The sequence below is a fragment of the Harpia harpyja genome, chromosome 12 (assembly GCF_026419915.1).
Source record: "Harpia harpyja isolate bHarHar1 chromosome 12, bHarHar1 primary haplotype, whole genome shotgun sequence".
Classification (NCBI taxonomy): Eukaryota; Metazoa; Chordata; class Aves; order Accipitriformes; family Accipitridae; genus Harpia; species Harpia harpyja.
In genome coordinates, this window is record NC_068951.1 from 42,300,547 (window position 1) to 42,321,132 (window position 20,586).

General features: G+C 42.7%; 1 protein-coding gene across 5 annotated transcripts; it reads right to left on the reverse strand.

The window, feature by feature from the left end:
• Nucleotides 1-5,716: 5,716 nt before the first annotated feature.
• On the reverse strand, nucleotides 5,717-18,866 carry OTOL1 (otolin 1). Of its 5 annotated transcripts, XM_052804917.1 has the most exons (8): nucleotides 18,542-18,866; nucleotides 17,074-17,253; nucleotides 15,890-15,999; nucleotides 12,517-12,614; nucleotides 11,017-11,376; nucleotides 9,294-9,383; nucleotides 7,709-7,780; nucleotides 5,718-7,584 (listed from the first exon to the last, which is right to left on the reverse strand). In XM_052804917.1, the coding sequence occupies exons 5-8, from the start codon at nucleotides 11,366-11,368 to the stop codon at nucleotides 6,689-6,691; spliced, it is 1,410 nt and encodes a 469-aa protein (XP_052660877.1). In that variant the 5' UTR covers nucleotides 11,369-11,376; nucleotides 12,517-12,614; nucleotides 15,890-15,999; nucleotides 17,074-17,253; nucleotides 18,542-18,866; the 3' UTR covers nucleotides 5,718-6,688. The 5 variants fall into 5 exon arrangements, with proteins under 5 accessions (XP_052660876.1, XP_052660879.1, XP_052660877.1 ...); XM_052804916.1 differs by lacking the exons at nucleotides 15,890-15,999; nucleotides 17,074-17,253; nucleotides 18,542-18,866 and adding an exon at nucleotides 13,583-13,706 and having other exon boundaries at nucleotides 5,717-7,584; nucleotides 12,512-12,614; XM_052804918.1 differs by lacking the exons at nucleotides 15,890-15,999; nucleotides 17,074-17,253; nucleotides 18,542-18,866 and adding an exon at nucleotides 14,090-14,176.
• Between the last annotated feature and the right edge of the window lie 1,720 nt (nucleotides 18,867-20,586).

Here is a 20,586-nt window from a genome sequence, read left to right on the forward strand (position 1 = left end):
GAATTTCCATTTGCTGAGCAGAGCTCACCAGCACATCCTTAATGCTCTTCATCCCTCCAACTTTCTTTTCCTAACAAACTTCCCCACATTGCTTTACTAGGACACAACTGCAATCTAAAGCTATTTAGAGAAAAAAAAAAAAACAAACAAAACACAAAACACATTTTAGCCATGCTCCCTTAAACACAACATGCTGTGGCTTGTAACTGAATTCATTAGCATCAGCCCATTGACTTCAAGCAGAACTGAACCATAGGTTCCCCAAAAGCTCACTGCTCCTGTAATCTGCTCTCTTCTAAAATGTGTAGGTCCAGACTCCACACAGATATAAATCTCAGTAACCTCACTGAATCCCATCAAACAGATCAGAGCAGAGCCCAGACCACCACCTTGTTTACATCCAGAAAATACAAAGCAATCAGGACAGAGCTGGCATATTTTAAAAATATAGGTAGTATTTCTTTAAATAAGACATTCCAACATCTTTTTCTGTTCCTTTCTTCTCCCACTACCTTTGCACCTTTAGGTCAGACTTACTTTTTTTTTTTCCTGTTTACATGAGAAGTATAGTTATTAATATTAACTGCATTGGTCACAACGATGAACTAAATAGGCAATCCCAGTACACCGGTATGCACGACCCAGAACATAGAACAGCCCCAGCACCCAGAAACACCCACCAGCACACAGCACAAATTTGGGTGCTGGTATCCACCGCATCATGGACTCACAGGGAGGTGGAGGAGAGGAGGAACAGGGACACGACAACAACACTCCCAAAGTGGGATTTGCAGTGATCTCTGCCAGCCACAGCCACCAACACTGGCAACAACACAGCGATGGGGTTTCCAGAGGTCGGATGTGTCTATGGGAGTTTCAGTCACCATTTAGATACCCTGAAAATAAGTAGTAAAAGCAATGCCTTCCTCCCATGCATGAGCCTATAATAAATACACAGACACATCAAAACATCAATCTGCATTGGCATGTGCAAGCACAAAGCCACATACAGGTGCGCACACAGATGCAACCATTTAAGGCCTAAGTGAATCAAAACCTCTTTTTTTTTTTTTTCAGGAAAAATAAATACTCCTAGACATAGTCCCATAATTAATTTCAAATCTGTTGACCATAAAAAGGATTTATAGCAAAACAAGATTTAAATGCTGTAGAACTAGCTGCTTAGGGCTTTTTGACCAAATACCAGAAAATGTATCAAGCAAAATAATTTATTAGTTTAATCTCTCAAAGAGTGTGCATTTTTTTTTGCTTGGTTTGCTGGCCCTAATGTCACAATCTAATACCAGGCCTTTAGCTTGGTACCTCACTCACCCCCCAGTGTCTCAAGTGCAATTACCTGTTTCAGGGAAAAAATTCAGAGATATCTCAGGTCTAGAATGACTTATTCCTTTTGGTTTTTGTTTTTTTTGTTGTTTTTTTTTTTTTTTTTAAATTGAGTCAAAGTCTGGAGAGTCTCAAAGCAGATTGGAGGTTACAAAACACTTAAACTGAGAAAGATAAGCTAAAACAAAGCCACCGCATTTTCTGTCCATCCTCAATTTTATCTTATTGAAATAAAATATTTCCTATAAAAGGAACAAAGTACGGAAGTTCTGGCTGCAGCAAGTGGAACTTCACCCAGAAAGCTTTTTCATTAAGATGAAAAATCCCTGCTTGAAAAAGGATTTATTCACAAAAAACAAGAGCAACTCAAAGAAGTCATTAAAACACACAAAGTGATTCAAATTTACCCCAAAATTGAGTTTGCAACTTTTAATATATGCATTTAAGCACCTCTGTAGAAGGCTATAACAGTTGTTAAACCAGACCTTATAACAACATGCAAGAGCAAAGCCTTTTCATCTTGAAATTAAATCATTGCATGGTGTAGTACTATGCCATTCCAAAACAGTTTCAAGTAATATTTCTGAAACTCCAGCCTCAGAGGTACAGCTTTGCAGACAGGGCACATAAAACTGTGACAGAGCTCTTACTGTGAATAAATAATGGTGGCTATATCTAGAAAACAATACCAGCCTACACGCCACTTGATAAATATCCCCTATTAAGAAGCTCCAGCGTTTTACAAGCACACTGGATAACTAGCAGTGATCACACTGTAATCTATTTTAATTCACATCAAAAAGTGCTTTTTCTCCTTTCAAGAGAGAATGATTTTCTCTAGCCAAGTAGTTGTAGGCAAAGTTACAAGTCTCTGAAAAAGCAAGGCATATTTCAACTGAAATACCTGAATTTGGATTATTATATTGTGTTTTCAAACCTATTATGAATTCATGTCTTGAAGCCAGCATACCTTCAGTAAGACATATCCATTTTCATCTAAACCGGTCTATAACAGCAAGCACTCACTTACCTGGGACACAGCATACTGATCCAGAAGGGAAGGAGAAAGATATCACCAAGAAAGGTTGCCTTACACCAGCCAAAGGCCACCAAGACACAGTCTCTGCTCCCAAAGAGCCCCAGCCTATGGGCTATTATCCCTTTTATTAACCCACAACACAGCAGCCCTCAGGCTTTGCAGGTGGCCCTCGTTCTGGGGCAAACTCAGCTCAGCTGGCGAGCAAGGTGAGATGCCTGAAAGCCAGCGTTGGCTCTCAGGAGCACAAGGCATCTGGAAAGCCACGGAACAAGAGCAAGAAGCACAAGGAGACCCGAGTTACTCTGCATAAGACAGTGCCTCCGATGTTCCTCTGGGCAAAAACCACAGCCCTGCCAATAAAATTATGAAAATAAGTGCTAATATTATGGCATCTGTGTAACATCTGAGACAGGGATGAAAAGGCATGAAAAATACCAGAAGAGAGGTGGTTTGCTCCGAAAATCAGAACAGCTTTGTAATCTCGTTAGAGCTGATTGCAACATGATTTGTGCCAGGCAAGAGTGAGTTCAGGGCTGCCTTGACACCACTCCAGGTACTTTATTTACTTTGAGGTGAAAGCGATGGTATCGAGCAAAGCTGTATCAGATAGGGGCTTTATCAAAGTATCAAGAATGATTTTCCTTCCCACTAGCGTATTCTGTTCTCTGAGGGTAGGAAGAGTGCTGGCAGCAAGGAGTCATGACTGCTCAGGATCCTTCCATCTGATATCCCTCACTCTCCCCTGGTTTTATACAGAGGACTTAGTTGCCTAACTTAGGGCTCCAGTATGTTTTTGCTAGCAAGGCTCCCAAATTCTTCTGTAGATTTAGCCCTCAACATCCTAATTAAAGAAGCAGCTGCTTTTTATGGCCTTATGTCAGCTTGGAATCATTTTTCTTAGTTATTGAAAACAGCTGCTCTTTTGATTAGTACACTGAGCATTTATTTTCTCTTACACCAGTGTCAAACTGCTTCATTGCAGCATAGACAGGAGACAGTTTTACAAAATAAATCTGTGCTAAGTAGAAGTGAAATGGAACAAATATTTTGGCATTTTTAGCAGTGCTACATAGTGAGACAAAGCACATCCTCAATCAATTCATTTACTTTTGTTCTGACACGACATGAAAAATGAGGAAAGCCATATAAAACTGAGCTCTTCTTTAATACTTCAAAACTTCCCACGGAACAGTTAGCTTCAGTTAAAAGTTGTTGCAGCAGAACGCTTCACCAAAGTACCCCACAGCAGCGAAACTACAAACGCCATTGCAAAAAAAATGACCTTTTACAATGGAAAATGGCTTGGATTAATGTCTTCTAGCCAAATGGTCTCGGGCAGGCTACCTGGGAGCAGGCAGGAAAGGGTAAAGCCTGGGCTGCTGCAGGTGGAGGCAGAGCTGGCAAGCAGCGTGTGGAACCCAGCTGGGCAGCAGCTCTGCCCCTCTCCTTCATTTCAGCCCTCCTGCAGATCTGCTGTGTTTAAAGCTCTCAAACCCTTTGAGCGGGGAGGTTTCATATGGCCTTTAAATGACAGAAAAAGCCTACCGAGACACGAGCCCCCTGAGTCTCTGCTTGTAAAAGGAGGAGGTGTGTACGTTTGTTCGTGTGAATATTTCTAGTAATTGGGGGCAATTTTTGAGCCCAGTTGTGGACTGCTCTGATTAAAGATACTTGGTTAACAAACAATACGTGGTTTGGCCAAGATACCGAAGTAGAAAAAATAGTAATGTAGAGAAACGGTATTTTCCAGGTGTTATTGTTAATTCAATTTGCTATTAGATAAAGATAATTCCCACTCTACAAAGATCCATATTTATCCAAACCACCCCTCGCTGTGCTTAACACACTCAACTTTGCAAGATACTTGTTTAATGTATTTTAATTAAATTTAAAAAAATCCACCTGCTTTCAGAATAAACATCAACACTTTAAATGAAACTGAAAGTACCACTGGCACAGCTATAGACCCTAAGAAACCTATGAATATGAAGGAGCTGTGTGTTATTTCAGTAACTTGTATGCATGCTTCTTGCCTTCCCAGTCAGGGTTTCAGGCAGAAATCCCTTCCGCTGGTGTTTGGTTAATGATAAAATATGCCCTTAGCACAGGAGCCAGAATCAACTACCGTTACAGCCTTCCTATATCCATTATGGGGGTTTAGAAATCAGTGGGATTGTGTCATGTGCATCCCGTGTCCTTCCCCAGGCCCTGTGAGTCTGGACCTTTGCATAGCCCGGGTTGTCTCCAGCTGCTCCTATTAACCTGCTCTCAGAGCACCTTTGCAGGATTTAAGCAGCTCAAAGTCTCCTAATCTGGTTGTCCTCTTCATGGGTATATTTTATGCAAAGATTTTTGGAAGAAAGCAGGTGCTCTTCTAGCTTGCACTGTGTTGCCAGCTCCTCTTTTCTCTAGAGGACCAGGCAATTAATTTACAGAGAGGATTAGATCTGAGCAGATTCTTGAGAGGCTCTGAATTTTTGCATTGCTTTCTCAAGAGCATTTGTAGAGGTTATTTATACAAAAAGCGTAAGAAACTTCAGCAGGAGAAGAGAAAACTGCTAGTCAGATGTCCATATACCACCATCTGTTACAGGGGCCGTCTGGGAAGCAGCATGAAGGCGCAACAAAAGAATTGAGGGTGTTGTGACAGCAGGAATCCAAAATTATTATTAGAACTTCTTGGTTTTCCTCAATATTTAACAGCTGCCAGAGAATTCATAAACCAAAATCTGCATCTTTTATATACTTAGTACTCTGGATTTGAACTACATAAGAACTAACTCAGATTAAGCACCAAATTAAGTACCAACTTTTTGACAAAGCCGGTACAGCTCACATTTGAGTTGTTGATATTGAAAGAGGGCTGCAAAGCCGATGAGTTGAAGGACCCTTTACATTTACTGGATAGATAGGATCAGCCTTTTAAAATTGCCTTGTTTTTATCTTAAAATTTAACAGTAGTTCTCTGCTGTTAATTTTCTCACTGGATAAAAAACGTCTCGGGAACTCTTCATCTTGGTGCCATGTAAGAAGAAGACATTAGGGACAGGGACATGATTTATGATGGTATTTAAATATGGTATGGAAAGCACCATGGCAATTTAAGCAAGGAAACCGAGACGAATGGGAATAGTAGCCTAATTCACCCTGTTCGCATTGGGATCAGACCCAGCATTCATCAAATCACTGGGAAAAAGTCCCAGTCTTGTGACTGCCTGAGAAGACAAGTAAATCCCAGTGCCACTGAAGGCTAACTATGGGACTTGAGTTTTATTTCTAAAAAAAAAAGAGTGATTGGAACAATTTTGTGTGCCACAGTTAATATGCCAAAGGTGGCGTAAAGTTACGACGATGAGAGAAGGTGCATTAATAAGGAAATATATCCAATCTGACATCCAGAGATTATTTAATGTCATACTTTTATTTCACAGGATTTAGTTCCATTTTGGTAAACCAGCTTTTTAAAAATGTGCCCACAAGTCCACTGGGCCATCACAACGCCTCAGGACTCAAGCGAGTGCCAAAGCCTGCTCCTGGCTGCCTCCTCCTCCTCCTCCTCCTCCCTGCAGCCGAGGGCCAACCCTGCAGCATCAGCTGAATCATCAGCGGCTCAGAAACAGGTCATTTCTGAGTAGCCTAATAAGGTGGATTATGCATCTCTCAGTTACTTTTGAAAATGTCAGATATATTTTTGCCTAAGGACAATAGTTAGGGTTTTTTTACACTGATCAAATAGCTCTAATACTCTTTTAGAGAAACCTTTATATAATTCATGACCAAGTCTAAAGTACTAGATAATACTGATTCAATGATAAAACAGCTTTAAATCTTTTAATGTGATTTCAAGAAACCTACTGCTCATGTTCACATCTGATTAAGCTCTATAAATCAAACTCTGCAATCTTTACCAAAACCAATGGTTATGAGCACTGATTTCCAGAGTTTTGACCATGCAAGGATTGCAGGAGCAGGCGTGATTAAAATTGCAGTTGGACAATGAGTTTCATTACATAATTTGAATAGGCTAATCACAAACCTGAAGTCTGTGATATGAAATCCCTTCCCCATGCCGGTCCTGCTGGCGTTTGGACAATGGTTTCTCTCAGCCATCACCCACCTGCGCGAAGGACGTGCCGCTTCTTGGGGCTGCTAGTTAAAACTAATCCATATATTGCAAATATAAATATTTTTGTTAAAAGCTCACGAAACCTAGCAACTAAACCAATATGCTAAACTGATGCTCATTTCTCCTCTCACAGGCAGAGGGAAAGGCATGTTTCCCAGTACCATCTTTGCCCTTTAAATCTATAGCAGGATCTCAAAAACATCTGGATACAGAAGAAACCCCGTAAAGATGCTGTCGTCTTCAGCACTGACATAGACCCCGTTCCAGTCCCGCGCAACCTCCAGCCACACCTGGTCGCCTGCACTCAGCTTCAGGACCGTCAGGAAGGATGCCTGGTCGATCTCCTGGCCGTAGAGCGTCTCACGGGCTTTGGCCACCTTCCTGCTGCGGGCGACGAGGCTGACGCGGGCTGGACGCCCTCTCACCGTGAGGTGGTAAGCGAAGACGTACGCCCCGGGCACGCTGCAGTTGAATTTCCCAGTGGAAGGGTTGTAATCTTCTTGGTCGTTGTACAATATCTTGTCAAATCTAATGGGGACGTTGGGTGGAGGGAAGGGCTTGGACAAGCCGGCACTGAACGCTGATCGCAGGAGCTTTGCGGTGTCCCCTCGGGCACCCTTCGCCCCACGGGAGCCTTTCTTTCCCGGAGCCCCTCGGCCTCCCTTGCTGCCTGCGGCCCCCTTGGGCCCAGAAGGTCCTGTCATGCCGGCGGGTCCCAGGTCCCCTTTTTCACCCTTACTTCCTTGCTCGCCCTTTTCTCCCTGTTTTCCATCCACCCCCTGAATACCCTCAACCCCCATTTCCCCTTTGCTCCCTTTTTCTCCCTTTGTCCCCCCTTCCCCTCTTTCTCCCTTTGCACCTCTTCCCCCCGGCTCCCCGCAGTACCCCTTCTCCCCTGTGTCTCCCTTTTCCCCTTTGCCACCCTGTTCTCCATCCACTCCCGGGTCTCCAGCATCCCCCCTATCTCCCTTTTCTCCTTTGGTCCCGTTCTCACAAGTGTCCCCTTTGGACCCTTTTTGTCCCTTCAGTCCAGGGAAGCCATAGTTGCCCTTATTGCCTTTTACTCCAGCTTCACCTAGGAAAAGGGCAAAGTGGGGAGAAAAAAAGATTAAAAACATTAGTATTGGATTGCTTTGGAGATGACAGCAAAGGGAAAGGTCAGAGTAATATTCCTGGGTTTCCCAGCCCCTCTTACGTACCTTGCAGCCCAGGTTTGCCTGGATAACCGGGGTTTCCACTTACTCCTCGCTCGCCTTGCTCCCCTTTGCCTCCTAGGACATTTCACCATTAATATACTGTTGGTGGTGGTGTCTGCAGCACAGCAATCATTACACGGAACATGACTGGTACCATTTCACATGTGTCCCTCACTTCATTAATAAAATAGACATAAGCAATGTGTGTTTTCAAGAAATGCCTTCAGAAACCTCGGCTGAATCTCACAGCACCAAGCACCATCACGCAGACAACTGCATCTCACTCGAATGTTGGATTTCTAACTCTCATCAGCGCCTCGTTGGGAGGTGGTTGCTGCTGTTGTCCTGGTTTTGGCTGGGACAGAGTTAATTTTCTTCCTAGTAGCTGGTACAGTGCTGTATTTTGGATTTAGTATAAGAATAGTGTTGATAACACGCTGATGTTTTAGTTGTTGCTAAGTAGTGCTTATCCCAAGTAAAGGATTTTTCAGTTTCCCATGCTCTGCAAGCGAGCAGGTGCACAAGAAGCTGGGAGGCAGCATGGCCAGGACAGCTGACCCGAACTAGACAAAGGGATATTCCATACCATAGGACATCATGCTCAGTATATAAACTGGGGGGAGTTGGCCAGGAGGGGCTGATCGCTGCTCGGGGACTGGCTGGGCATTGGTCAGCGAGTGGTGAGCAACTGCGTTGTGCACCACTTGTTTTTCTAGGGGTTTATTTCTCTCCCTCTTTGTTATCTTTCTTTTCATTACAATTTAACATTATTATTGTTGTTGTTGGTTGTTGTTGTTATTAAATTGTTCTTATCTCAACCCTGAGTTTTACTTTTTTTCCAATTCTCCTCCCCATCCCACTGGGGGCGGGGAGGAGTGAGCGGGCGGCTGCGTGGTGCTTAGTTGCCGACTGGGGTTAAACCATGACAGCTGTTTAATGGCAAGATGGAGGAGATGACAGCTCTGCATTTCTCACTCCAGGATTGCCAAAAGTCTTGTTCAAGTGAATCAAAGCCTAAGAGACTGCACTGACTGAACTGCGCAGCACGCTGCTGCTGTTACACCCATTTATCAGCTTTGCTGTGTGTTTCTCCATGACCAAAGGCAGCCGCAGGATCCTACCAGTGGTGTGTGTCAGCAGGACAGAGCTGCTCCGAGCCTGAAATGAAGGGCAGGGTTTCCTTTCCATTACTACTGATGGATAATAATTGCTCTCCATCTTAGCTGAAATCATTTTGCCTGAGATACTTAAATGCAAATGCAGCTTCTACACCTGTGCGGAGCTTCCATGGTGTTTTCTTCCTGCTTATTTCCCTAACCCAAGGCAAATTGAACTCAGTTTTTAAACTCCTGTTCAGAACAAGGAGTTTCAAGTGAGGTCTTTATGAGCGGCTGTTCCTATACTGCCCACACATATGCTACCACCATCTGAGTTATTGTCCCTGCACTAATATCAGCTAAATCTTGCCAGGTGCCAATCCATACCAGTATACTCCATTTCCTTTGAAAAATATTTTTTCCTATAATTTTGTGGTATTCAATGAGGACAACAGCATCTGTTTTCAAAATGAGTAGTTAATCTGCTTTACCTCTTTCTCCTTTAGAACCTTTTGGACCTTGAGGACCTGGGGTTCCTGGCAGACCCTGCAGACCAGTATCTCCCTTCTCCCCCTTGGGACCTGTAACGTAATTACATCAACAAAATTATCTTAGTAACTCAAAGGTTTAACTTTATAAAGAAAATTTGCAATAACAGCTAAGCAACATGTCATTGAGGGATGCATGCAAGGAAAACTCTGTTTCCATCACCCTGAGAGGAGCTGGCTATTTTATCTGACATCATACAACCAATGCAAAGAAAACGTGAGACAGAGGGGTTTGGCCTGAGCCCTGCTCCCCTACGCCTTGCAGACACTGCAGCTGAAACCCTACAGCAGGGCAAAAGGTGAGGGGTGATGGGGCAACACTGTGCTGCTCATGCTGAAATTAGTGGGGTGCGTGCTTGCAGGTCCCCTGGTCAGGCACGCAGATCCCCAGCCTTTGCCTTTCAGCTACTGCAATCCCTAAATCTTACAGTTTTGCATTTCACTCTTGGCTGTAGTTAAAGACTTTTTAAAACCAACTTTCAGCTGCCTCAGAGCCACAGGAGCTCAAACATTCATAAAACATCAGAAGTAATCTGTCTTTAATATTTGAGCGCATCTAAGGAGCTCCCATAGCTTCATAATTGCCCCCCTCCTTAAAAAGAATTAAGTCTGCAAATACCAAAGTGAAACCTGGCAGACACCTCCGTGCTGCATAAAGGATGGGTTGAAAGGCAAGCATGCTGTCTTCAATTTTTTTTTACTTTTTCATCCACTTCGGAATCTAGAGACTCCTGGTGCACATCTGGGAGCAGACTATGGCAGCTTCAATCATCACAACACAACCCATTTGACACAAGGACTTTTCCATCAGCAGTCGAGACGTATAAGTGCAAACTCCCTTTGCAGCCGCTATAATTTCCATTAGCCAATCCCTCCCAAGCTATGGGAAGTGAAAATCCCTCGAGTACATTGTATTAAAAGAAAATTATTTCATGATTTTACCACCTTTCCTCAGATGAATAGTTTCTATCTCCAATATTAGTGCTATTAAAGTGAACATTTGCAGACTAATACACTATTCATTATAGAAGTATTAGAATTAGGTGCTATATAGATATATATTTTAGCAGTAGAAAAAAGAGACAAAGTATGTCTTATAAAATATTTAGGTGCTCTATACAGAGCTGCCTCTTGTGAGAGCAAGTGTTTATTTTAAAATTTGAACCTAAAATTATTTTTGTATTTAACTTCCTCTCTTCCAAGCAGAAAAAAAAATCCAAGAAAAAGAGGCTTTTATCATAAACCTTCAGCAAAGATACAAAACTGCTTGCAGATAGTTTTGAGGGTCATAAAACCATGAAGTGAATGTGAAAGTAAATCTGTGACTCCCAGGAGATCAGACACAGGGACAGAGAATTGAAAAGCGTGGCCACGTGGGGCAGCAGTGATGTGGTATGGGGCCGGCTCTGCACGTGTTCCCACACCAGTGTGGTCCCCAAAGTGAGTGCTATGGGAAGGAAGCTCCTTTTGGGGGCTTTCCCACTCATACTGGTGTTTTATAACTTCTGGGATGTGGCCAGCATGCACTTTTTCGCTCCGGCTTTACACGAGGTATAATCACATTTGGCATTTGCTGCCCAAGTCCTGCCGACTCATTTCTTGAAGGAAAAGCAGGAGTCTCCTTGATAGGGCTTATGCATTTTAGCTAAGAGTGGCAAGACCATACCTGGGGGTCCCTGCTCTCCCGGCTGCCCCCAGGGCCCCGCGGCAGGCGGGCAGCAGTCACAGCAGTTGAAGAAGAAATCGGCTGTGTCAAGTGTGTAGTTCTCGAAGGGGAAGAGCGTGGTGCCCCCTTGGGTTGCGGGGCGTGAGGTGGGTAACTTGGCTCTGCCTGGTGCTGCCGCAAACGGGCTTTTCCCCGTGAGAGGGGTGAGGGGGGTGCGAGAGGCACCACTGCCCACCAGCTGTAAGGGCTTCGTCTTCGTGTACTTCACAGCTGGGGTCACCTTCACTCCGGCGTGCACAGCGATAACAACCAACATCACAAATGCCAAGATGGGCCCCGGTGAGCTCCACATGTTGGCAGCTGTAGGAAAAGACAAACACAATTAATTGCTGCACAACACCCTTTGCATTTGCATGTTCCCTACAAAGCCAGAAGACCTGCCTGAGTTAGTGTCAGGCACGTGTGGGCATCTGCCTGGAGGACTACGTTACAAAGCCTCACTTTTTATGGGGAAAGTAAAGCAAAGTTAGCAAAACCTCCTGCCTGCCCACTCCTATCGACCAGCACCCTACAGAGCACTTGCCATCCAGCTGCTCCTGTTAGCTGTGGTTGGAAGTGCTCCCACAGGTATCAAAAGAAGTTCAAGGGACTGACCGAGAGTTACACGATCACTGGGACACATGATGCCTCTCTCCCAAGTGCATAGTTAGGAATAATTCAATAATGATTTCAGAGTCCAACACAACTGCACGCTATAAAAAGTTTTACTCTAAAAGAATAAATGGGAACAATGAAACATCAAGTATTCAAAAACTTTTATGTCGATTTTTTCTTTGTTACTGACTGCTTTTCTGGACTTACATATTCTTTTAGTGTAAACTTTCAGGTCTGTTCTTTTTATTTTGAAAGTGTTGACTTAGCTGAACCAGGAAGAAAGAACAAAGTAAGAAGCACACATTTTTTCCTATAGGACAGATGATGCCTCTCAGATGACTTGTCATATAAAGCATCTTTGTTTCTTTTTTAAACCAGTGTACCGACCTGTAAATACAAACAGAACAGACTCCCTTTCTTGCTGAACCTGTAATCTAACCTTCCTTAGCAGCTAAGGCACTTCATTACATGAAAAAGTCACCAGGAGAAACTCTGACTATCATTGCCATCCAGAGGGCAAAAGGAGATCCGACTCAAAGTCAGGTATTTGGGGGCTGTATTATAATCCTTCCATCTTTAAGAATTCAGTTTTAGAGGAAAGGGTCATGATTTTTTTTCCATTTTCACACAACAACAAATCATTTAATGGAAAATTGATTTTCCACACAAAATCCCCAGTGATCACTGCTGCCCATTGCTGCCATTCAACCCATTCTTCACCCCATCGGCTCCAGTAAAGGATAAATTATCCCTTCTCTATGCCTGTGTCACATTAGGACAGGATACCGGGCACTGATTTTTGTCATAGGCTCATATTTGCTCCCAAACAGCCCCTGCCAACCTTACCATGAAGAGTTTAGCACAGGCAGGCAGAGAGGAGCCAGACCTGACAGCCAGCAGCAGGGAAGCAGCCACAGTCGCAGAGAAGGAGGGTCATCTGCCGTCTAGAAAGAGAAAAAAAAAGCACCAAATTCTCCTTTTGAAGAATATACTCATGCGGGAGGGTTTTGGAGATAACTAAATAAACCCACAACTTCCACATGCCTAAAGCCAGCAGCAGAAAGAAACTGCAACCTTAGAGACCTAGTAACTTTATGGGGAAATGGTAAATCAGTTTTCAAATCAAAACCATTTCTATGTTTTACTGTCACAAACCACTTCTGCAACAAAAAAACAGACACTCTAAAACAAGACACTCTCCCGTTACGCAGCCAGATTGATGGATTGCTGTCAAATACTGGAAAAACATAATTAATAAAAAAATTATACCTTACCAGTCTGTTTAGAAAATAACTTGCTTAGACCAAGGAATCATTAAACAGATTTTCATTATAATGGGCAAGACTGTTCCTAAAATAATTGTTCCTAAATATATAAATGCATTTTAATAAAACTGAAATTTTGGACTTTTTCATTACATTAGCTCACCACCACTGATTCTAAAATCATTCATTTCTATGCCCCCACTAGGAAAGATTATGATTCACAGTGGACACAAAATATGAAGAATTATACTTTGCTGCAGTGACATCTTGTTCAGTACATCTATATTTAATTGGACCTAAATATCTACTAATCGTTAGCATGTGTCCCATAATAACATTGTAATAATACACTGGTTCTTTTGTTTGGTCCCTAAAATTATAGTATTTAGATATTCCAGTTCACAACAGGTATTTAACCCCAATCTCCCAACTTTAAGTATCAGGGAGATGATTGCACTTTCTGTTAATTAATTATTTCAAGTTCTTATACAGAGGAAGAAAAAGACTAGTCCTCATGCAGCTATACATTCATTACAGACAGTGACTTTTCTTGAGACAAATTATATTGCCACTACGTCTTAAATTCTGTGACTTCATTGCAAATATCCCGCCTAAAGACTAAATGACCAGTGCGTGCTATCTCCTACCTTATAAACGGTCCTGCTCCCAGGACGGCCCCCCCTCAATGGCACTTTGAAAAAGACAACCTTATTTTCGGAGAGAATCGGTTTTATTTGTGTAACAGCTGCCCCCGTGGCCAATGAGAGCCTGCACAGCGTGGGGAGAAGGGGGGATTGGCAAAGTCCCCTGAAAGGAGCAAAGTGACATTGAAATCTGAGGAAATTCAAACACTTTCCCCCAGCTAGGATGCTGCTCTTCACATTGGACTTTTTTGGCTTTTCCCCCAACATCAGTTTTCGGGGCTTTAGGGACACTCCTCTTTCAACTCTTTCAACTTGCAGCATCATGTTTTGGTACGATCAGACTCAGTGTGAATTTGTCCATCTGCTTCAGCAGGGTCCAGGCTTCTCTCTCAGTATTTAGTGTGCAGAGTTTGGCATCGCAGTCCCCTCCTTGCAGTGGGAGTTTAGAAGGGGTAAAAGAGAAATTACAGAAATAGCTGTATGGGATCATGAGTGCATGTGTGCATGTACCTGCACAGAAATGCAGCGAAAGGGGAATTCAGCCTCAAATCCGGGCTGTCCCAGGTAAATGCAGAGATGGAGCAAGCAATCTTCCTTCTCCCTCCACCTCCAGCGCATAGCAGGGTACCTGCAGGCAGCCATGCTGCACAGCGAGGTGGCAGAACAAAACCCCGCTGGGAAAAGGGACAAATCCATCCCAAGAGGGCTGCTACAATGTTGTTCTTATTGGAACGGATAACCCCTCTGGATTTCATAGGCTAATTGATTTTCCTCACTCTTTCCCAGCAATCACAGCACTCGTTTCCTTCCCTGGTGACCTTAAAATGGGCCAGCGTTTATTCTTAGATTTCCCAACCCGGTTCAGAGTGCAGTATGAAACGCAGGAATGTGAGGCTGCCTTTCATTGCCTTGTCTTGGTGAAATATGAGCAAGGAAACCATCTCATTCAATCAGTCCGAATTTACTACATACCAGTAGACTCAAAGCTCAGCTGCTGGACGAGAAAGGCTGCTTGTTTCAAGCAGGCTAGAGAAAACAATCAATTCTCCTTTAATGTAAGTGGAGAGAATTGTAATCCTCCATGATCTATTTGTGACCACCCTTTCCTGCACATTAGTCTACAGCTTTCAGCAATAAAAAGTTGATTAAGGCAAGTCTATTACTAAGCATACCAGACTAGATTGATACACCAGCTTTTCAGGCTATTCCAAAGAAATCAATTAGGAGCTTTGCAGCAAGATGCTCTAACCCTGTGTAGGACATGGGCTTGTCACAACTCCTGCAATGAAACCTGCACCAGCACTCACTGATGCTCATTCATACTGCTGAAAACAGAGCTGGATCCTGAATTCAAAGAGCTCCTTTTTAAAAATTAATAACCCTTTTCAATACTGTAATTGGACTCAATGTTTTAAACTGAAGTTTTGTCTTCAGCAGTTATATTTCTGACAGGACTATGGACACATAAATTGAACACAAAAGGCAATCAGATCAGTTATAATAAAATCCTTATTTTGCTCTTAACTCCGGACTTTTCATTAGCAACAGAAGTTATTCAACAGGGGAAGATTAAACATTTTTAACCAAGATTACTGCATTTTACAGTGTTGCCTCCATATTCACCAAAGCTAGTCTTTCACAGACTTCAATTTAATGCCATATTTGCTGCACTCCAAAGCTAAAGCAAGAGACACAGCCTGGGTTAGTGTATTTTCCTGAATAGCTTGAGTAGTAGCAGTCTGGAATACTATTATTAGATTATGTGACAACTGCAGGTTTTTAAATTATAGAGTGCTTACTGAGTTACTGAAGCAGTTCCCAAAACTCATGGGTTGAGAGCGTAAATTAAGATTTAGCACTAGATTAATCACTCTGTTTATTCAGGGAATCTGGATCTACCTTTTACTGATATAAATGATGCATGTGGGCCATTAAAATGTCTTCAAAGTACATTTCAAACACACTCCTAGCCTTGCATATTTGCAGATAAGTGGTTTTGACTGAGATTTGCAAAGCTGAGTAAAAAAAAGCTGTGTCCACGCTACTGATTTCTACCAGCACCTCCAGCAGCCACGGGTAGGAAGGGCTGTGATCTTCTCATAACTGCTAGATCACTAAAAGCTCCTCATGGGGCTTGGCAAAAGCAAACACATGAAAGCCAGCGCATCCTGGAGGAAGCTTTAAGCAGCATAAAGCAATTCCCCAAGGAAACAGCATCCTTGCAACCACTAATCCTTGCAACCCTAATGCTGGCTCCCCATCATTATCAGAGATGGGGAGGAAAGGAAGGACTTCACCAGAGACCCTCACCTCTCCCCTCCTCTGCAGCCTGAGGCTCCTCCTTGTCCCAGGAGGGGTCCTGAACCTGGATGCGGCCACAGCAACCTTGTCCTTGCGGGATCCTCTCCCTGGCTGTCACTCTGAAACACAGAGGGACACGGCAAACTGTGTAAATATATTTTGTATTAAATTAATGGAGTATTTCTTAAATGAGATCAGCGAAAGAGATTCAAAAAGCACCCCCCAGAGGGTTCCACTTCCAGCTGTTTGCAAATGAAAATAGAAAATACGGATCTGCAGACACAAGGTAAACTGATAAACTAAAAAAAATCTGGTTTGGAAATACAATAAAGGAGGAAACAGTGAAAACCCAAGCAGCATAGAAAATAAGCCAGGTTTGTAATAATAGGTAATTTAAAATCTTAATGCTCAAGTATCAAGAAGGCAAACTGGAAAACAGAATATTCACATAGAATAGGAAGTGGGTAAAAATGGAATTAAATTACATTCGAGCTCGGTGAAAAGTGTTAAAAGGAAATTAACATTTCTATGTGAAAAAACAATTAACGCTTCTCACAAGATTTCCCACAACAATTTAGCAGACCTCCTGGAAAAGGCCCTCCTCTCCCCCCTAATAATTTTATTTTCTGAAAAATTGAAATGTGTTCCGTTTCCCTTTATTCATTATCACAAAACAATTGAGCTAAACAGAAAACAGAGTGAAATGAAAATTTTCTGCTATGTTTTTACTTAGGGGGGAGGGAATATTTCCATATAAGACAGTACAACAGATAAATTAATCAAGTCAACATACAACCTTTTTTCTCCTCTCTTATGTACTTAGTATGTTGTAGCCTCCTAAAAGTCACTTAGAGGCAACACTAAATGCTCAGTAGGAATTCACCCTTGCTGGGTGAAAAAAAAGCAGAAGGCTGCTGTTTTGTTTTTTTTTTTTAAGACCCACTGGAAAAGCTACAACTTCATTTTCTCCCCTATTTTCCTTCTGTCCTTTCTCTTCTTTTCAACCTGGAAATCCAGCCAGCCCCTGTTTTCCAGGCTGACCCCTTTTCCCAGGGACTTCAGGGTCTCCTTTGGGCCCCAACAATCCTCAGATACCAGGTGACCCCGTGTGTCCCTTCCAGCCCTTCCCACCCACTTCTCCCCTGTTCCCCTCGGACCCCTTTCTCACCAGTTATCTCTGAGTTCCATCTCACCTCTTGGACCCAGTTGCCCTTTGTATCCTGCAGTTCCTGGAGGTCTCCTAGGAGCAGTTTGTCCCCTCCAAGAAGGAAGTCCTGCCTCACCACTGAGTCCCTGATCCTTCTTTCCTCCCTTTGGTCCTCATTGTCCAGGTCCTACTGGGGGTCCTTGTATTCCTCTCTTCCCAATGTATCCTGGTTTATCCACAAAAGGGAAAAAATGGTTAAATCCCCTTTACTAAGAGCAACATGTCAGAACAGACAGAATACAGCTCTGTAGGAGAGCCTTCACTGGTCATCAAATTACATTTTCACCTAAATAATGTCGTTTTTTTCTATGCAACATATGACTACTGAGAACTAAGCTTTAAGTGGTGTAAAAACAGCACAACGAAGCAAACAATATATTAAAAGATCAAAAGCTTTTTCCATCTGGGAATGCTGCTATTCAGATGCCATGGAGCACAGCCCACTCTAGGGACACTGCAGCCATCCTGGAAGCCGAAGGGTCGTGTGTGGTCTGTCCGTGTGCACAGAGCTTGGGATGCTAGTTTGCATTTGTTTGCAAAAGAAAGAATTATGAACTAAATGTTTGAGAGAAATAAAACCTAAAAATGACAAAAATTTTTCTTTGGATTTTGCTTTTACAGTTGTTGTTTTCAGCTTAAAATTTGGGGGGCTTTCCTTCGTGATGAGAACTTTAAATACTGTGTGGTATAAAAATTAAACAAGTCATTTACATAGAAAAAAGAGCTACTGCTCATGTAGGATTTTAAAATGCTTGACTTCAAAAAAATACTGCCATAGGGATTTTCATTGGATGCAAAGGAATAAAAAAATCTCCCTGTAAAATCAGTATAATTGCATTTATTGTTATTAAGGTTCAGATATCAAGGGGAAAATGAGATCAGAAAAAAACCTGCATCAGTCTATGCCAGTATATCCCACAAACCCTAGGCCATATGTTGTTTTAAATTTCCTAAGTTACACCTAAATAGAGATTTATTGCACTTTAAAGTATAATGGCTAGAAGAATCCAAAAGCTACCGTTTCACATAAATAAGCATTTAGGGAGTTATTTAAGGACTATAAGAACTTCATGATACCTATTACATTATATCGAGTCAATCACTCTAAGAGTCCCTAAATGCATATTTAAAATACCAGTAACATGTACTTATTTATGTGAGAGACCGGAATTACAGCACACAACTTGTCGTAGCTCTTCGGGCTGAACTCCTACAGTGGTGCCGATTTTTGAAGCTCTGTTAGGAATGTAAAATGGCCCCGCAAACAAACTCACTCCCCCATGCATCGTACCGCTGCAGTGGGGAGCAGAATGCGTCCCAACTCACAGCCCTGTTCCGGGGGACGGATCTCCTTTGTCAGGACCTACAGGTGCCTCGGGTCTTGACTAAGAAACACGTCCATTGTGCTCGTCTGGAAACTCTAAACGGTCAAAGGTAAAAAGTGATAAAATTACCTGGCTCCCCTTTTTCACCTTGGTCTTCCTTTGTGCGTCGGGCTCGGGGATGTCACAGAAACCCTGCCTCTCTGGTGTACTGCTGTTTTCCTTCAGTGTGTTTAAGAAACAAAATAGTCCTCAATAGCCGTGCCTTTGCTAATAGCGAGCGGTGGGATTGTTTCCCTCCTTGTCTCCAGTACCACCTTTCAGGGAAGATGATATTTGCTGGGGTGGGGGGGGCTGAAATGCCAGGCTGGTGGGTGATAGCGGCTTGTCCCTTCGGGGCGAGGGTTGCCAGCATGCTGCGGCGAGGCTTTGCTGAGGACAGATTGCAGCCCGGCAGCCCCCCGATTGCCACCCTCTGGGACCACTTTGGTGGCTTGTGTCCCCAGCCTGGGTCAGTGGGGACAGCGGGTGCCCGTGGCAGGTCTCCTGTTCCTGGTATTGATGGGAACCGGCTGAATGCACCACGAGCAAGAGCTTTCCCAGCAAAATTATTACTTCTAAAAGAAGCAGAGAAGCGATACGCAGTCATAACGCAGTGCAAGTGCCTCATGTGAAGAACATCTACCAATGCAGGAACTTCTTTCCCATCCACAAATATGGAGATTGTTGTATTCACAGGATGCTAAAACAAAGAAGAAAAACTGCATATATTGTACAGTCCTTAAAGAAGCACAGAAAGATCTCCACTGTCGCTATTTGCAGGACACATAGAGCAACAGCTGCTTTATTGCAGCTTTCTGGAAATTACATTTTCTGGTTGAAATCTCCTTTTTCATGTTTAATATACGAAACCCATGAGATAGACCCAGTACCTACTACCTTAGAGGTAATGTGCTGCCTTTGTGTTCCTTCATGAGCAAATTCTGCAGCTGAAAGTGGCCACTCGACACTTCACGATGCATATCCCAGTATTTAATTATTCTGAGATCAAAATAATCCCAAAGGAAGTACATCATGCCTAGAGCATATTACAAACCAGCAGTTTTATGTATCCAAATTTATAATTGATTGCATTTAAATAGATACCGAACTGATTCAAAATATTTATTTCTCTCAGGCCAAATATTTGTCTTTGAATAATCTGGTTAGAAAACAGAGTGACCTCTATAAACAGTCATGAGCTGTAATTTACCTTTTAAAACTACTCACACTGTGGACTATAAAATTGTATTTTGGATAAAATCATGGCAAGGAAATGAACTGTCAGAGTGATTTTATATGAACATCCAACTTCAGCTGGATTTTCTGAACAATTTAAAGAGGCGAGGGCCCTTTCTGGCTTCTGGTGGGCAATTCGGAAACCAAAGTGCATTTATGGAGCCAACGTAAGGAGGAGAGAGGATCAGTGAGCTGGCAACAGTGCATCTGGAGAAAGATGCGCTGGAGTAGTCAACTGGCTGCTTGGACCACCCTGAGCACAGGAGTTTCTACATCTAAGCACTGCAGTGTGTGTGGATTTTATATATAGATATATAGATATATATATATACACACACACACGCACATATGTATAAATGGGATTATTTCTAGGAAATTTTCCTACTGCATATTGTTGAACTCAAAGAATAAAAAGTGCACCATAAAGTTTTATATTGTCTCTAATTTTTTGTACCCTCAGTTGTACTGTCTCATTTGCCTGTTGTCTCACTCATCCCACGTGTCTGCCTTCCCCAAAGATTTTAGGAGTACATCTCATCACGCCAACTCCTTCTCCTTTCAGCGCACACGCCTATATCACCCTCACTTCCACGCCAGACTTGGCAGCTCTACCGATGCAGCACAGGCGTTAGTATTTGGGGCTTTTTCAGGAAATAGGCAGTTTCTCACTTTTTCTTTGCAAAGACCCTGCAGGCCCATAAAGGCCAAATACCTAAAGTTCAAAACTTGGTCAAAAATTGTGAACCACCATTGTTTAAAAGTTCACACTCTAATACTCAAAATTTTTAAATTTTTCTTTTTTTTTTTTACAAATCAGGAAAGATTTAGCCATACAGCTGCTGTTGTACTTGGATCAGGTGCAATTCTTCTCATATATGTAAAGTTCTCATAAAGTTCCA

What these genes read in the sequence shown, in the direction of transcription:
- OTOL1 (XM_052804916.1), bottom strand. Translation starts at nt 11,368, where the DNA reads ATGTGGAGCTCACCGGGGCCCATCTTGGCATTTGTGATGTTGGTTGTT. An exon ending in GGGAGAGCAGGGACCCCCAG is followed by an intron (nt 9,384 to 11,016) that starts GTATGGTCTTGC and finishes ATTACGTTACAG; the next exon opens with GTCCCAAGGGGGAGAAGGGA. An exon ending in AGGTTCTAAAGGAGAAAGAG is followed by an intron (nt 7,781 to 9,293) that starts GTAAAGCAGATT and finishes GAAATGTCCTAG; the next exon opens with GAGGCAAAGGGGAGCAAGGC.